Raw genomic sequence first — 19,064 nt, forward strand, 5'->3', positions numbered from 1 at the left:
ACATGCTGTGGTTACCTGTGTGCTTCTCACTCTGAGCTCCAGTTTAACCTTCATACATTGTGCAGCTACAACGTAAAAAATCCTGAGCACACAGTCACATTAATGCTCACATCGTAACATTCTCACTCTTGCCTGATTATGATTACACACCCTATAATATAAGGGGTGACTTACTAGTGATAATAATGAGTTATCAGGCCATCATCCAGGTGTCCAACCACTGGCTTTCCTAAATAAATAAAATTCACAATGATTCACACAATAATTTGAATTTCAAAAAAAAAGCAGATTCAGACATTTGATACTGTGATTTAAGGCTAACAGATTTGAAATCATGCAGAAAAACATCAATGATCTTGTTAAAACTCTTAAAAATTACATCTACGCCTTATCCCTCTTATCTTATAAACATACAAATATTGTTCATTTTAAAACTTAAACAAGTCATCTGTTCTTTCACTGAAATATCAATTCTCTGTGTGTGTGCACTAAAGGCTTTGGGTTTCCACATCACATTTGTCTAAGTTGCTTGATAAGATAAGATAAGATAAGATAAGATAAGATAAGATAAGATAAGATAAGATAAGATAATCCTTTATTAGGCCCATAACTGGGAAATTGTAGTGTTACAGCAGCAAACAGGGTATAGAAGGTGCAAAGCATGGAAGGATAAGGGAAGGATGTGCATTCAGAAAGAATAAATACACAGGAAAACAAGTACCTGCATTCAAAAAGAATAAATGTGCATTTGAGTGAAGTGGGGAATAGGTGCTACAGTTGAGGAGCAAAATCAATATACCCTGACTAATTTATACATGTTTCTGGTAATCTCAGGCGAGTCGTATCAATAGGGGCCAACGTATCATTTGAACACTGGTTTTTCAAATGTCTGTCAACAGTTTGAACAAGCTGCCGTGTGAGAGTGGCTGTTAGGATAAGTACAAGGAAAGGAAAGAGAAGGAAGGAGGCTTGCAGAGGCAGGAGCTTTCAACAGCTCCTGAGGGTTTGTCTAAACTGAAGTGATTCAAAAGTAGATTAGCAGACATCCCAGGGGTCAGTTTGTAGAGAAATTTTCTGGTTTCCCTTTTTTTGCTTGAGAACGGTGAGACAGCTCCTCTGCAGAGCAGGGAGATGACAGCAGCTTGTCAGCATCAGATATTCCTGAAAGAGAAATGACAGGCAGGGAAATCTTCTTTCCCAAGCAGATGAAGCCTGAATGTAATCCAAAGAGCTCTGCCTCGCTGCTCATAAATAGTCGTATCACTGCTGAAAGAAAACTTCCTCCAAGCATGCTGATTGTTGGTTTAACATCACAAAGACAAGTGTCTTCTAGCTGTGAGTGTGTATCTGCAACGAACTCCAGCTTTTCAGCAGCATATCTGATCAAAACAAATAAATGACACTCTGTGCTGGAGCACTCAGGTGAACCAGAGCCTGGCAAAGATGTTCCAGTAATTTCTTGTTTCCCATTGCAGGAGATAATATGTCACGGTCACTGCTGAAGAAGTATTCTGACACATCTGATTTACTGTGCAGATATTGATGCTGACTTAGAGGTTCAGTTGACTTGAGTTATAAACACTTTACATTCAGTGATTGTCAAGGAGAAAAAGACATGACTGACAATGACACCAGTGTTGTCAGAGACCTCTGCACCTTCAATGTGTTTTTGACATCAATAAGACGTGTGTGCAGAAGAGCGTTAATGTGAGTGTGTGTGGGGGTTGTTGAGCATTTCAGTCTCCATGGAGACCACAGGGGCGTATTGTGTTGACACCACATAGAGTGGACAGCTGATCCAAAACAGCAAACTATAACAAGTAATCATGAAAGCTCAGGTAAGTAATGTCAGCTTTAAAACAATAATCTGAATTTGCACAGCATGCAAGATTTAGCTTTATTTGTTTCAAACAAAGAGAAACTAATATGTCATTTTGACATATTGAATTTTTTAAGTTACTTTATTAATCCCAAGCTAGGAAATTACTTCTCTGCATTTAACCCATCACTGATTAAAACACACACAAATGCAACATGAAACACACACAGGAGCAGTGGGCTGCATCAAGCACCCGGGGAGAAAATTGGGGGTTAAGTGCCTTGCTCAAGGGCACATCAGCCAGCTAATGGATTATCACTCCACCACACTCAAATTTTTCCTGCCCATTCGGTGGAGGACTTCACAGAGATTCAAATCCTTACAGCAGGGTTTGGAATATTTACACACATGTCTAAACATATCACTGATAAGCACGACAGACACTGATCTCTCACCAACTTCCACTCAGTCTAAAGCTGTGGCTGAGTCAGCAAAACCGAAGTTTTCATGGGAGCAGAGCAGACCGAGTGCTTTGCCTCGGGCTACTGCAGTGTGATTACAGCATCCTCGTTGGTATTCTTCACTGGTCTCTAATATCCCCCCTGTTCCTCTGGGTCCTTTACAGCTGTATGCAGCCCTCCTGCAGCCAGCATTTTACCTCTGCTCTCAGTGGGATCTAAACACACACTGATATGTGTTACTGGTGGAAAACTTAGGAGCTGTTAGTACTGACCGAAGAACAGGGAGCAGGGGACCGTGAATTATGCAGTGGAGAGACATCGCTGAAGCTGGTTTTGCTGGCCAATTTTAATGATGCAAGAGGTTTCTGTCATATTTAAGTGTTGTTGGGTGTGAGAATGTGTGTGTAAAGGTGAAAAAGATGAGGTGGGTGAGGACGACGAACACTTGACACCAGTGTTCCACACAATAGCTCAGAAAACTGAGTTAGGGCATATCAGATTTTTCAATAATGAAAAAGGAGGTGAAGATAAATATTTCAAATAAACACAATAATCACCCACATGTGCACATAAACACCTTATCTATACTCAGGTCAGTATAGTATGCAGTTTTCCTGTTCTAGTCTCACAGACCTTCCCACAAGGATTAGACCAGTGGTCTAAGCAGCTGAAGGCTTCAGACTGTACACGACATTCCCGAAACTTCTGAACGCCAGGTCCACCACCTTGCAAGCAGCTGCCCATTGAAGCCAAATCGGGCCTGACATACGTTTACGGGTCTAAAGTTCACTGGCAAGGTATTTGAGATAATGCAAGATAAAATGTACGGCATTTGAAATCCTGGATCAAGCCTTAATGAAGTTTTTTTTTTTTCACAATGACAGCAGCAAAAAAAGCCCAATATTAGCTCACTGCACTTCCTCACTGTGGACTGTGCAACCAAAAAAGGAGCTTTTTTTGTTTTTGTTGTTGCATGCAAGCTGTTTTCAATTCTGCCAACAGTGTTTAGTCTCTTAACTTAAGACTTAATGAGAGGAGTTTTAAAGTCCGAAGCCCCCAGGGTCAGCTTCCCCCATCATCATCATCATTCCTCAAGGTAGTCTGGGATGACTTTGAACTGCCTCAGACCCACATGCACACACAAATAATTTGGATGCCCATATACAGAACGTGTCCATTTTCTTTACCACTTACCCGTCAGGATGGGTCGCCCCCCCATGCACGACCCGTATACGGATGGATAAGACTTATAAAATGGACACAAACTTGACTCCAAATTAATGCTCATGTTGCTTCGTCTGGGTGTGCAAACAGGAAACTGTTCACTGGCAGATGCTCCAACTTAGTGGTTAATATTTCAGTGTTGGGTTGAGTCAATGGCTGATTTCTGCTCTCCAATGGCTAGCATTGCCTCCTGTCTGTCAGACATAAATTTAATTGTTCCTGATCATTGAATAAAAATGGCATTAAGGCCTTTGCAGGATAATAAAGAGGTACTGTATCACCACTTTATATTCTCTAAACTGACTCAGTAAAACTAACAGTCTTTTAGAAACTAAGAAACCCTCCAACATTAAGGAAACTGTCTCAGTGGCCCGGGTTGTCCATAAGCAGCTATGGCATGCATGCCATATTAATAATACTCCATTCAAAAATAACAGGAAAAGAAGAAAATAGGTAGGTGATGCATGGCAACCATCCCAGAGCACTGTGCAACATTTCAGAAGCTGACAGAGCTGCATGATGTGTACAGAGTAGAGCCTTGAGCAAAATACGTGTTGAGAAATAATAATATAGCTAAAGCACATCCAAGTGAAGAGTGCTCACAGAGGCACAGCACTCTTTCACTGACGCTCAAAAGCCTTTTCTCTGGTGATAAATAGTAGGCACTTCTCTGGAAAGAGAGTCAACACTGTCAGACCATCGGGAAGAAAAAGTGCCCCATGGGGCACATGGCAGACGCTTCTCGTGCAGTGAGCAGATTTTTGGAATTAATCTTTTTAACAAATGTGAACTGGGAGATGCTCAGAGAAGTATGTGAGTGGGAACAGGAGAAAAGAATACTCTGCTCTCCCTGAGTCAAGGTTGCATTATGCTATAGTGTGACTCAGCAGTGACATTTAAATGTGAAAGTATTTTTGGAATTTATTCATCTTTTCAAACTGTAATCTTGTGGCATAATGACGTCTGCATCGTTTACTTCCAATCCAAAGTGAATAATGGCAAACTGGTTATAGGGGTATAGGGGAGAGAGTGTCTGAAGGGGAGTACAATCAAAACGTTTATTTCCTCAGTGATTATAGGCTCCATTATCTGCCTTGAGCAGTTCTTAGACTGGACGTCAGACCTCATCCACACTGTTATTTACCACCGCATCACTGGTTTAATCTAAGTGTAATTATAGTTTATCCCTTTTCTAAAAGTATTTTTTTCCAGTCCTCCATTGGCTGTGAAGAAACAGGGTGGAGCTGCTATCCGGAACAGCGCAGCTCCATTCATTAATGAGGTTAATAGAATAGGACAGCAGCCAGGACACACTTCGGTGCGTTTGGAAAAGTCGTGAGGGATTTTTCTACCAAATTACGTTACGCACGCATCTCCAGTTTCCACGGCGCACCATTTGTTTTAGTGGCAGCCGACTGTCCCTTTACTGTCCTGGGATCAGCCTGTCATGTTCAGTCGCAGAAACAAGAGGAGAGATTCCAGCAGATCGGTATGTAGGCAAGATAAAGTTATAGGTTTGTTGGTTTCCATAGCACTTGTCTCGACTTGTTTCAATTAATTGGAACAAGTCGCCATATTTTCTTGTTTGATGTGAAGTTTTTTTGTTTTTGTTTTTTTTCATTCTTCCTGTTTTTGCTCTCTCCTGTTGCTATGGGCATCAAGTTACATCTGCTTTGTTAACATAACGCTGGCACAAGCTTCATTAAGAACACAGCACGAAACGTGATGAAATATGTATTTTCTCTGTTTCACTGAGGGGCTTTTTTTTTGCTGAATACAGGACAAGAGTTCTGTGGCACACATTATTTTTATCTGATGAAGAGCCAAAATGTTTCATTGCTTTTATGTGTCTATTTTATAATTAAATTACTGTCTGTTTTGTCGTAAAAAGTGCAGGAAAAACTTCATTTAAAGCAAGTGCACGTTAATACTGAGCCGTCTGTTGTAGTGTTCTGAAAACTGTTTGGCCACGAGTTTTGTAGGGGAATAGTATTTCAAGTCACCAGTTAGTGCAAACTATAATCCTAATAATCATCTCCCCTTTCCCTCAAGCTGAACCCTGCAGACGAACCGCAGAGAGGACAGCCTTGTGTCACCTGTGGAGAACAGTGTCCTGGTTTTGCCCTGCACAAATGGAGGTAACAGCATTGCTTCACGCCATACACTGAAATCACACTGATGCCCACACAGTGTGCCTCCTTTTGGTGCTTCCATGCCAAAGATGAGAGTGCATTTGACATCAAACATCAGCTGAAGCATCCATCAATGAACTAATAGACAATGAGGGTTAAAACCACAATTTATTTGCTGCCTGTTATGTAATTAGTAGCAGTTTGGCCGTTCTGCATAGTGATGCACAGCACAAAATCACAGCATTAGGGTTTCTTCTTCAAGTCAAGTTGTTTTCAGGAGGAACCTTTTCAGAGCTCTGGTACTACAGAATCAGCCACCCATACTACTGTGAAGAAACTATTGTTCAGGGTCTGGATGCACTGAGATAATAGTTTATACTGTGGGGACCATTCATGCAGCAGGAAGGGTTCAGACATGCTGCCTCTACAGTCACTACAACTGGGAGGGAATAAAAATGCACTTATGCTGTGAAACAAACTGTATGTTGTAAAAAGAAGCGCTATGAAGTGCAGGTGGTTTGGGTTAGTGCGAGGAGGAGTGTGTCTAATGTGTGCAACTCTTATTTAGGGTGCAGTAGCTTCACATGCATTTTAGAAAAACAGTAACACTGTTAGCTGATCAGTATCAGCTGATTCTTATAACCACCAGTCACTTCAGTAACAAAGTCAATCTGTTAGCAGTGCTGACTTAATAAAGATGTTGTGAGCTATATGAGAGCTGTTTAGTGGCTGCTGAAGCTCACATTGTGGAAATAACAAAACTCAAAGGCACATTTTGTACTGATTATAAATCCAGTATTATAAGCCAACTTACTGACATGGCAGCCATGGATTTGTCAGGCATGTTTTCTCTCAATGGGAACCCACAATAAAAGGGGAGGGTCTGAACCGTAAAGACCATCCAGCCTCCTTTGCTGTAAATTTTTTACAGGGGCAACAGTGGGCTTAGGAATGCAGACTTTAAAGGCCTGTTTTTGCAGTCTCACAATAGTAAGTCAACTTTGTCCTGTCCGACAAACTGGAATACAATGTTGTCATTGGACACCGACTTAAAGAGCCAGATTTTGTGGGCAGAGGCAAAAGGCTGTTTTATAGCTCCAGAAAGTCTTCGTTCCAATAGAGAAAAGTTGACAATTTCAGAAGAATTTCCTGTCACTCTTTCTAAAGTAAAAGTAAATGTGTTTTCATGCTAATTTAGTGAGGTATGGTAGTAATGGTGTGTTTTGGAATGTGGTGGACTTCAAGTGACCCTGAGGTTAGAGATAGGAGATGGAGGATGCAGGTGTGCGCATACTTTCTCTCTGGTCACACACCATATGCTGTTTGTCTGTTGCTAAGTTAACTAAAGCAAGAACAGTTTCAAATAGATTTGGTTTTCCAATGTAAATATAGTGATTATTGTGCAATGTGTTATTCTCAAACTTCTCTTCCAGCCATGGTGTTATGTTTGTACTTCAGAGCTGACAGTCACCAAATTTTGGTCACATTAGCTCCTCTAGTGATGGCAATGGTTGTCCATCTTATCCATAGATAAGATTAAGCCATAGATTGCCATAAAACTTGGTACAGAGAGCATAGATGCTGAAGATGTTTTTCTCTAGTGCCATCATGAGGGTTACATTTATGTCTTTTTGTGAAATGTTTTGATTGGATGGATTGGCATGAAATGTGCTTTAGTCATGTTTTACCAGGAAGAATTAATAATGTTGGTTATCCCTTAATTTTTTTATTTATTGCCATCATCAGGTCAAAAGTTGTCCAGAATTTTGTTTCATAGCCAAATATCTGCAAAACTAATGACTTTTCTCTTGAGCCGGAGCTGTTCTTTGCGTTCAGTGCTAATTAGCAAAAAGGTGGCATGCTAACACGCTAAACTAAGATGATCTTCCATAATACCTGCCAAACATCAGCATATTAGTGGTGTTGTCGGGCACGTTGCCATGCTAGTGATAGTATTTAGTGCAAAGCAACTGATGCAGGGTTGCAGACTCTTGTTCTTCTTCTGATATAACATTTGTTTTACTCAATTCAGCTGGAGTTTTATCTAGCTAGACCACCAGTCGGATTCCAGCTAGCAAAGTTTCATCTGGCAAATTTAAAGAACACATGCAAAAAGTGTCCATTTTCTTTGATAGTGATATTTCATTTGAAGACCCCGTGAGGTAAAAGATGAATGGAGTTCCTGTGCATAATGAAGTCTGCAGGCAAGTTCTTGCCAGTATGCACTTTCATGCCAGTTTTCCTGAATCGCAAGCTTTGTTTTGGTATTATGTGATTTTTGAATGTATTAGCTTCAGTGCACTGAGGTTTTCTCAGACATGCAATTCATGTTAGTAGATGTTGTCTGTCAAGGCACAGCCTGGGGAATTGAGCTCTTAGGGAATAAGTTAGTGAATGGTGCTAAGCTATGCTTTAACAATCCCACTGCCTTTCCATATTCTTAACACGTGTTTTTCTCAAAATTCACTGAAATATTGATGAATTCTCTAAATATTCAATAGATGAATATAAAGTACAGGCACTGTTTTCTCCCTCTTCTTTCTTCTTCCTGTCCCCCTCCTATTCTGTACTGCCCCTGTATAAGGTTTTTCCACATATGCTAAACTCCTGGGGGTGTTTCAGCCTGGTCCTTTATAGTAAGTTGCCAGTGTGTTGAGGCATTTCCCATTCAGAGTCTAGAGAGGAACTTTGGTGTATTTAAAATCACCCAGGCCTACGAAAACATTACCCTCAAGAATTTTCTGTAGATGTTATTTGACTCAAATGTGAGTGTTAAACCCATTAGCCCGTGTCTGCAAACTTTAAAGTCCAAAAAGAGGTTCTTTCCTACTGATACTTAAAAAATGCTATTGCAGGCACAAATGGCTGAAATTAGGATTTTTGTACAAGGGTGTTCCATCTCATTCTGTGTTACAGAAGTTAATATAGAGCCTTGTTTCTTTAAAACGATAGAAGCACATTTCACATGGTTGGATGGGCACCCATTGCCTACGGTTTGGAACGGCACCTAGCGTGGACGTGGGTGTGTTGAAGGACCAGGAAGATTTATGAAATTAGAATCCCTTGAGATCTCCCAGGATAAGATGGCGGAAGTTGCTGGTGGCTGGTCTGCTCACCATGGTCAGCTCATCCAGATGAGTGTAAAAAAAAATAGACTGATGAAAGAAGAGTCGCTGCTTGTGTGTCATCGTGTCTGTGTAACTCAGTAATTTGAGTGGGCTGCCCTGGGCTGGTAAGGAATAGGAGTAGATTTTCCTTGCACAACATGCTCCCTTTGAATTATTAATACATGCCTTTGGCTTGATTGATTTTCCTTGTGCTAATGAGACTCATTACCAGGCTTATTAACATGTGCCCTGAGTGTGAATGTGCAACCTGATCACACGTCTTTTAGAACTACGTCTAATGCACACTTAAAAGGTTACACTTGACCTGTTGGCGAGGTTAGGCCAGTCCAGAAATGACTCAGACTTTAAAGGAGGATTTATGCCATGAGATCTTGCTGTTTGCTATTCTTTCATTTCCTCTGGCCAAGAGCATAGCAAAAAACTACATCTAAAGCAGCAGGTTTAGTTCAGGTTGCCAGAGCTGACTGGTGCTGGACAAAGCCCGTCCTTGTATGCAGCAGGGCCTTAACTGAAACTTTAGCTGGCTAAGTGCAGCAGCAGTGAGGGGGCAGAAGATTAGGAGAAAAGAGGATGGTTGCTGAAGAACAAGAGGCATTGGGGTTGAGATTTAACCCAGCTCTGAATGGCTTGCTGACGTCTGTCCCCTCGGTAACCCAGTCTGATCTACATAACACAGGCCTGCCCGGCTATTCACTGTGTTAACAAGACGACCTGGCAAATAAAACTGTCGGGGTGCCGAGGCATATGAAAGGGCTCTGGCTGTTTTGGCAGAGAAGAAGAAGACTCAGTATGAGGTGAGGGGTGTGGGGAAGAAGCCATTGATGGTCAGAGCCACACAAAAGAAACTTAGCAGATTTATCACTAAAGCTGTGTTTGTGTATTTGCATGGAGATGGTAAGCCTTCTTGCTCAGTGGTTTCCAAGGTTGAAAAAACTCACCCTGCTGTCCTGTCTCCCTCCCTAGGCCTGTTTTGGAGCAGAAAGCAGCAGCAACATCTGTGATAGCACTTGTGTGGGTCAGGAGGCAAATGACTTGTTAAGATGGGCTTTTTTGTTCTGTAAATGGTGTGTTTTGTCTTTGTCATTTGGAGGAGATTTATTTTGAAAGAGTTATACTTTGACAGGTCCGCAGGGTCATGTGATGCATGACTGGTGTCCGCAGATAATGCAAACCCGGAGAGCTGTGAAGCCCTGATATAAATCATAGTTTGACCTTTGGGTTCTCAGACAATGTTGCTTGAACTTGTCATCCTTCTCCTTTTACTTTCTTGGTTGTTTTGCCACTCCTGTCCCCCTCCTTGTTTTTCATTCATTTTCCCTCACCTCATTTGTACTGGTACAGTCTCTGTGAAGATTACACATTACACACGGTCACGGAAACAAAGATGGTCTACACACGCAGCCGGCTGAGATCCTGAGGGGCCTGTCGGTCAGCTGCTGAATTCCAATGAAATCCCAGCATCAAAATTCAAGAGCCACACTGATGTGACACAAAAACACACACAGAGGTCACAGCCAGAATTCAGCTGAAGTCTTGTACCATCCTTCGTTTCCTCTCTCCTGGTGGTTAAGATTGGCTGAGGTTTTATTGTTGAGCACAGGTAAGGAAACATTTGTTGTAAAGCAAGCACACATTCCTGAGATATTCTCTGATCTGTCATTTTAAATGCACACAGTGTTTCACAGCCCTTGGCAAGAAAGTACGCTCTGATTCCTTCACATAATTTTATTAGATATTCTGAATGTATGCTCAAGCATTTCTAACAGCCATTTTATTGCTTTCTTGCTTAGAATGTTTCACGGCTCTTCTGTTTGATTTGCTACAACAGAGCGGCATTGTGTTGGCTGTTTAATCTGCTGTGTATTTGTAGACCCTATCAGCAGAGAGGAAATTACCCCTGTCATCTGGCTTAGATACAGCTTATAATTATGCACATATGACACCTCTGGAGCCAGAGACAAAGAGTGCGTATGTGTGTGTTTGTGACTGTGTTTCCGTTTGTGTGTCCTCGTGTGCTTCCATAGCTTAGGTGAGTACGTGTTATGCATGTCAGCTTCATGTGTAACGGGAAGATGAATGTAGAAGCTAGTGAGCTATAAGGTATGGCAGCAGGCAGTGTCATCCCATCCACCAGGTGGGATCTGGGCATGTAACAGGATATCCTGTGAGATATTCGGTTCCCTCCCAGCGCTGTGTGCTTGTAATTGCTTTTATAACTTATAGCTCCTGTATAATTAGTGCTGCATGACACATTTGACGGCCTCCACTCAGCAGCACAATGTAGGTTTGTTGAATAAAACCATGTTTATTTTCATTTGTCATTTAAGGTGCGTGTGAAAGCAACAATGTTTTTGTGCAGTCAGCAGAATGTAGTCTCATTTTCTGTGTATTTGTCCTGTCCGTCTGTGAAAGAAACAGAAGTTGTTGTGTTGTCCCTGAAAAATGGCACCACCTCAGGTAACAGAGATGCCAGAATGAGGGCCAATTTCTCACCTCAGTACCTCAGACAGAGATGTTGACTACGCCCTCATCACTGTGACTCCTCTTTATTTAGTTCTGTTCAAGCTGAGCTATTCATAGGTCAGCGAGGCAGCTCAGCATGAGAATTATTCCTGTCATTTAGACTGTGACAGTTCTGTTGTATGAGCTGCGTTATCTTTGGATTTGTCAGATGTGTCTCCAGAATCACATTTTCTATCACATCTTACGGTGTTTGTAGATATTTTTAAACATTATCATACACTGTTTTACATTTTTGACTTAACGTTTCTCAGTTAAACTCTTCCTGCAGCATTCTTTAAAACCTTTTTAAAAACATAAAATTGAACACTGCTACATCAGATTAAGTAAGATGCTTTCCCAAGTTATTTCAAGGAATCTCTATTGTTTAGCACTCAGCTGTTTTCCTCCTACATGATGAAGCTCACCAAACTGACCAGCAGGAGGCAAACATGTCCATCTCAGTTCAAGGTCACTCTGCCGCTCCAAGGTACAACATCAAAACTGTTGCACAGGAGACCAGAAATGTGATTTGGTCAGATTTGATTTGATATTTGATGGGGTGAAGGAGTGTTTGTAACAACTAAATAGGTAAAGCAAGTACATGGATGAATAAATGGCTGTGTGCATAATAAATTGGCCAACTCTCTCTTTAGTTTCTTTTTCTGGTATTTGAATGATAAACCATAATACTGAGCCACTGCATCACACACTACTCTTAAGTGCCAAAATGTAAAACTGACTATCCACATTGCAGTCCCTGATCAGAAAAAAATACACTTTCTCTTTAAGCTGCACAAAGTGCATCTCTGTATGTCAGCACAATGTGTTATTTCATCAAATCTATCTATCTATAAATATATTCTCTCTCATGTGGTTTTAATAGAGCTTTATTGTACAGGACAGCTGTGTGAGTCTGTGCAATGTTTTCTGGCAGCTTCTGCAATAAAGCCAGTAGCTTTATTCTGCGCTCAAGTATTTTCCTTGTTTCTTTCATCAAGGTCATCTCTAACAGGTGCTCATGCATTTGGATTAAGACTGATAGGCATCAGAAAAGTCCTCTTAGTCTCTCACAGAAGATAGCATGCCTGAGTGTTTGGATTGGATATGTGTGGTTTAAGCATAATGTGGTCTTATATACCGGCTCATGTGTGGAGATAAAGTCAACAGTGAGGGTTTTTTAATCTCTCTGCTATCTGTGAACTCACCATATTATGTCTCACTTAACCATTCAAACTTGTGCTCAGAAATAAAAGTATGTATGCAGGTCAATATCAGTTTAATATAATATTTTTTTTTCCCCACTTTATGCTTAACTAAATGTTTCTGGATATATCGGCCATTTCGCATGGATGAGAGGTATCAGCGATGGTGGAATGAGCTGCTAGAGTTCAGTCAGAGCTGGAATGAATGAATGATGAGGCAGAGACACAAAGCTGTCCATACATAAATCCCACAGTGTTAAAAATGGCGTTGGAAGCTACAGTTCTGTCCTTGATGAAATGATGAAAAGTTGTTCTATCTTACAAATCCCCGTGAGAGCTGGGAAAAGAACACCGAAGTCATAAATACATCAAAGTATGGAAAAATTAAGTGCAAAAACTCTCCTCCCTCTGAATTTAAACACTGTTTTTCAACAACTGTGATGTTGCTGTAAATTCAAACAATAAAATTGGAGCATTGTATCACTTGTAGCTACTTTTCACCCTTCTCAAATCAGCAAACCTCTGTAATTCTCCATGACCCGTGCACTAGCGATGCTAATTCACCCCGATTTTTGCCCTGGTGCTGATCCATGCCTTAATGAAGGCTTAGCGTGCTAAGCTGCCTTTGAACTGTCACTGGGAATAAAGGGAGGCAGACTCACTGCTGTCATATGCACAGCAAGTTAGCATTTACTGAGCTCAGGCCTACAATTCCGGCCCGCCCACCCTGCTAGAGAGTTAATTCATGTCATCCTGACTGTTTCCGTGTTAGTTACCTCATGCACTCTCGTTTGTGTAGTGTTCAGATTTTGACTTTTTGTTTGGTGATATCATTGCTCTCTAAAGACGCATCTAATTGTTGTTCTTTGTGCTTTGAATAAAAGCACATCTTCCATTAATTGTGTTCTGATGTTTACACACCGTATGATTCTGAAATAATTTGGGGAAAGCAATGGTAACGCACACTATCATTCTGATACGTCTTTATATCTCTCTCAGACACACACACTCACAGTCTTGTTTCCATCACTTTTGGGGACTTACATTCATTTCCTGGAGGCTTAAACCCCCACCTAACCATAACAATAAACATTACTTACCTTAACATAACCTTAAAGCAAGTCTTCACCCTAATGTTAAATGATTTATATAAGGCGGATCCTCACAATGTGACTGTGTAAACAGATTTTTGTCCCCACAACTACAGGAATACATGTACACACATGCACACACACACACATACATACACTTACACGCACGCACCAAACCAAGAAAGGTGTGAAATACGTTATCACTCGTCCGAAGCAGTTTTCATTTTATGTTAGAACGCACCTGCACCTGCTCACCTTAATTCACATTCATAGAGTTTGTATTCACACTCTGTTGTGTAAGCTCCATGGTAACCTTCTGCAAGGTGCACGAGCTCTCAGCAGTCTTCACAGTCAACACTCAACAATTTTCACCTGATGATTGTACTATATGAAATGCCAAGTATCCCCAACATTTTAGATGCTTCTTTTGGGACCATGAACATCTGTACCAAATTTCATTGCAATCCATCCATTAGTTGTCAAGATGTTTTAATAAAATCCAAAAAAAAAACACTGAAACTGATTGGATGAGAGGAAACATTCTCAACTGGGAATCACTGAAGTCTTTAGGATTTATCCTCTGGGAGCCATGCATGTCAGTACAACACGTTAAATGGCTTTCCATTCAGTGGTCTTATTCATTTCAGCAATGGGTGGGTATGTGCAGGGAATAAAGTATCGATGGGAAAGTGAAGGAGTGACTGATGGATAAACATTTCTTGTTATTCTGAGTTTTCTTTTTGCGTACAGTAGCCCTTTTTTGTTCCTTTTTTAAATTTCACCATTCACCCATAGTTTCATAGTTCTGTTTGCTCTAACATACCCTCTGTATCACCACCTCCACCTCGGCTCACTCACCCTTTGTCTCTGCGGCCTCCCTCTCTCTTCCTCCCTGCATTCATCCATCCATGCATCTCCTCATCTATCCAGTTTAAAGACTGCTCAGTGCAGGGAGGTTTAAGCATTGCACCACTTCAAAGACCTCTTTGATTATCTCCTCCTCATGTTCTCTCTCTGTCCAGCCACCTGTTCCCATCCGGGGGCTGTGTGGAAGAGAAAACCCTTGATCCAAGCTGTACCAACAGCAAGGTTTGAACACACAGCCCTCCATGGATTTCATCTGTTTTTAGAAGACCTTCTCAGTGGTGGTGATTTTGGAAAAAAAAAAAGGTCTGCATGACTGAGGTTGTAGCAGCCAATAGAGGTCAGCATTGTACAACAGCAAAGCAGTGTATTATCCCAGATGTCATCTTTATATCATGGACTGATGCATATGCCAGAGTATCAAAATGACCAGGAACGAATATATGCATGCTAACAAAGGCTCAGAGCTGCTGGACGACGCTGCATTACAGTCATTATTTTGTTTATTAGGTCGGTTTCATGAGTTAAGATGCTGACAGATTCTCTTTGATTCCCATTACTTTAATGACTTGTCCTATTTTCATTACAGACCCCAAATCCCAGTGGAACCCAAACCCTCATTTGTTCAAACTGCAAAAGAGGAGCTTGATTGCTCTGCAGTGTTAAATTATGTGATTGGCTTATTGACACAGCGAACCTACTGATTATTGGTTGGCTTAAATAGCATATTGACCTGAGAGAATTGACTGTTCTAATATTTAAGAATGGGTCCAGACAGCCTCTTCATCAAACAGCATTGAGAAGAAAACACAAGGCTTATTTGCTTTATTGATGGAGCATTTCTGATGCCTCACTTTGAAAAGACCAAACGTGTCAACAAGATAACAAGTGTGTGCGCATTTTACCTAAATAAACTCCTAAATCGTCACAGCTTTGACCCTTGGATATGCATCTCACCCCTCCTGTCTCTCTTCAGCTCTTTCTCCTTCTCTCTTCCTCCCCCTGTCTGTCTCTGTTTGTGTGAGATTTGTCGTCATCTGAGGAGTGGGCGAGGTGTCGTCTTAGTTCTGCTCACGGTTCTGCATGAGTCAAGGCTGAATCTAATAGGCCGGATGAGCTGTGATGCTGTTTCTGCTTATCTTCTGCTTATTGACACTTCACTGACGCTGCCCTGTTGTATATATGGCGTTGCTCTTCGACCCATTGTGTGTGTGTGTGTGTGTTCGTGTGTGTGAGAGAGTATTAATAGCAAAGAGGCTCTTAAGTGAAGGCTGTACTTCATGGATGAGAGAGTAGGCTGGCTCTTAGTGCCAAGCTGTACAGGTATCTATCAACTGATCTGGGTGCAGAGGGAATGGGGGGCAGGCAGGAAGAAGGAGATGAAAAAAGGCTCTGAAGCATGGCCAGATTCCTCTGATAGAAGCCTGAGAGAGGTAACACACAGACATCAGGTCAGCACACACAAACCAGGGAGAGGTTGGGGAGACTTCTGTAATGATGGTGATGTTATGTCGGGTGATGCTGAAGTGTCCATTTGAAACTTTTTCTAAACATTTTAGATACAAATAAGAAGAGCAGTAGCTGCTAAGCATCAGCATGTAACATTTTTACTCTGTGCGTGTTAGCAGGCCTCACAGAGCTGCCAGCTTATGCGGCTGTAGACTCTTTTTAAAGAATCATGACTGAGGTATGTGATGAGCAGGACATTTTTACTGCTGAAAAATAACTTGTCAGTGCTGTGGACAAACTACATTCTGAAACAACCTCAAACTGTATCTTTCTCTGCTGCAGTTTCTTTTTTTCTTATCAACAGTACCGCACTAAGATATTGACTGGCGATTTAATTTCAAAGATGATATGTCTTTACAACTATATGGACAGATGGTGGCAAAGTTTGAATTACAGAACATTTTCACAGTGCGAGCCATAGCCGGTTCAGACAGGATAATGTGAAGCTGACATGTACTTTTAAGGCCTGTGTGCTGCGAAGAGACAGCGTGGGCACAGAGACTGAGTCATTTGGATTAAGATGGATGGAAATGAGAGCCAGTAATGCAGACACCTGACAGTTACCTCAGCGATAAGATTGAAGCCATCATCACCCTTATTGCACAAAATAGTGCATCTGTTGTTTCAGCTTAAACTACTTAGAGCTCCGCATATTTGAATGTTGCACTCACAGTCTCTCTCTCTCTCTCTCTCTTTCTCTCTCTCTCTCTCTTTTTACCTCTATCTTTCCTTATCACTCATCTAGCCAAGTTTATTTGTACAGGTTGACCGGTTGCCAAGGCAATGACTGTGCTGTAAGTTTGCTTGACAAGTGCTGCATTATCAGTATGACAATAGGAGCAGAACAATAAAGGACAGAACTAGAAACAAAGAGGTTGGTGTTGCTTACTTGATGTCAGACTTCACTGAGCATTTTTCTCCCTTCTTGTGGTCAGCAGTACTGAGTAGCTGAGGGCTATATAGGCAGAGTTGATACCCAGAGAGAATTAAAATTGTTTTTGAGCTTGTTGTTGGCCATGGTTCAATGAAATTCTTGTGTTCCATGATTTGAAAGCTGTTTCAAAACCTTTCTGACCCCCACTGAGAGCACAGTTCACTGCATGCTATTTTGTTATGAAAAGTATCAAAAGATCAGCATTCAGTGGCCCAAACAAATTGAACTTGAAGTATACTCCTAACCTGGATTGTATACATTTATCCAAGTTATTTAAAGTTATCAGTTCCAATCAGAGAGCTCATCGGTTTCCCTTACAGGTTGATGTATTTTTGTCCTCAATCTAATAGATTCTCTAATCAGCAGGAGAGTCTGGTCTTCTCCCAGAAACCAAATAGTTTGAATTTTTGCCAGTGACATTTTATTGACTTCCTTCTGTGAAACATAAAAGAGATATACACAGAAAAAGAATCAGAGCCAGACTTTTGTGGGGTGTGATAGTTAGATATATATCAAAGATATGTCATGAACCATTCTTTACTGAGCAATGCACAAGTGTGGAGGTATGCCTTCCATTGTCTAAAGTTTGAAAATCTCGTGAAAGAGCAGAGTAGCTGACCAGCAAGGTAGCCTTTTATTATAAACTCCTTCTATGATTTATTTCTCAGACTAGTTTTGGCTACCAGACAGACTGTAAGAATTCTCAAAGTTAATGCTGAAAGATCTCAAATTAGCTTTGACTGTAGTTATGATACCTAACACTGGAAACAAGTATGGCCTGGTAAGCTCAGCTTGGAAAAAAAAATAAATGTGCACCTGGAAATGTGATCAAAATGAGAGCCTGCAGTCTTGCCTTTAACTTGATCCAGTTTATCATAGGATGATTCACATGAACAGTGTGGCTGTATCACACGTTGGTCTCCGGGGCTGATGTAATGCCAGTAATGTGTGATCACACTTTCTGTGCTCTCGGCAGCGTCTCAGGCTGCAGCATCAACTGTCCCACTGCTTCTCTGTCACGTAACACACCCGCATATAAGCCCATGTTATCCTGTCCAACCATGGCAGTCAATTTGACTTAGTTGAGTGATAGTGTGACTGCAAACTCCAGAGGCAGAAAGTAGAATGAACTGAGCTGTTGAATCAAAAGGCCGTTGTATGTATGTCAGAGGTCAGCTTTTAACCAGCAAATCCCCTTTCTCCCATCTAATCCTCTGCCCTGGGGTTTTCCCACACCACAGGGCTCATCTTGGACCAACCAGAGGACAGACAGACAGGCGTGATGGCTCCTGACAGCTTCCACAACCCTCAGACAAGATAAACAAGTAGCCCAGTCATTTGCTGTAGCAGAAGTGTGGCTCCAACTCACACTTTGGCAGGTGTTTCTTGCCAGATGTTTGATATTATACTAAATGTGTGTCTGTCTATTGTAATAAATACAAGTGAAGCATTTTTAGATGTTATTTTTCTATGTTTGTGTGCTATCCCTGTGATTGACTGGTGACCACTCCAGTGTTAACCCCACCTCTCAACCGTTGTCAACTGGGATAACCCCTGCACACAAGACTATAATACCTTAGATGAGTCCTGCCTACGACCTAATCTTCTGGTCCCAACTTTTTGTCAAAATTAAATATTAAACTCAACTCAAACTAACTGACACAAGGTAATGTTCCGGCATAAACTGGAGGTATTTTCAGCACAAATTCTTAGGTTTGCCTGCGTAGTTTGCTGTGTTTGCTGGACTTGATTGGTACATGGTGGCGACAGCAGGGGGTCAGTAGGGGCCCAGCAACAACATTTGTGCCTTGGAAGCTGCTTCCAGCTTTCCCTCTACTGGTGGTATCATCAGTGCACATTTGCTCTAACAGAGAGTCAGCAGTTTAGGCCAGTAAAGCCGACTGGTCTTGCTTAGTCAGGGAGGCTTGAGATCTGCACTGTGTATTCTTTAACTGCATTGTGCATTCTTTAACAGTGAGCTTAGCCAACCCCCTCTGCGAAATAATGTAGCCTAGGGCCTACACAGTCCACATTACACACTCTCTCTCACACTCACACACACACACACACACACATTCACTCATCATTTTCCCCACAGACCAAACTGCTCATTTGGTGTGGAGATCAAAGGCTCCAATATTTATAAGTGGTCTTGGGGTGTAATTTGTTTCTCATTTGATTCTGACAAGTCCATTCCC

At 41.4% G+C, this 19,064-nt stretch overlaps 1 protein-coding gene across 1 annotated transcript in view; it reads left to right on the forward strand.

Annotated features, from left to right (window-relative positions):
- The first annotated feature begins 4,749 nt into the window (after positions 1-4,749).
- prickle2b (prickle homolog 2b) overlaps positions 4,750-19,064 on the forward strand; it is a 77,733-nt gene continuing 63,418 nt past the window's right edge. Inside the window, exons 1-2 of the mRNA XM_046384570.1 lie at positions 4,750-4,993; positions 5,557-5,642. Of these exons, the coding sequence (XP_046240526.1) occupies positions 4,952-4,993; positions 5,557-5,642 (128 nt within the window). The 5' untranslated portion in view covers positions 4,750-4,951. The remainder of the gene's footprint in view (positions 4,994-5,556; positions 5,643-19,064) is intronic.

This window comes from Scatophagus argus, chromosome 3 (assembly GCF_020382885.2).
Source record: "Scatophagus argus isolate fScaArg1 chromosome 3, fScaArg1.pri, whole genome shotgun sequence".
Classification (NCBI taxonomy): Eukaryota; Metazoa; Chordata; class Actinopteri; family Scatophagidae; genus Scatophagus; species Scatophagus argus.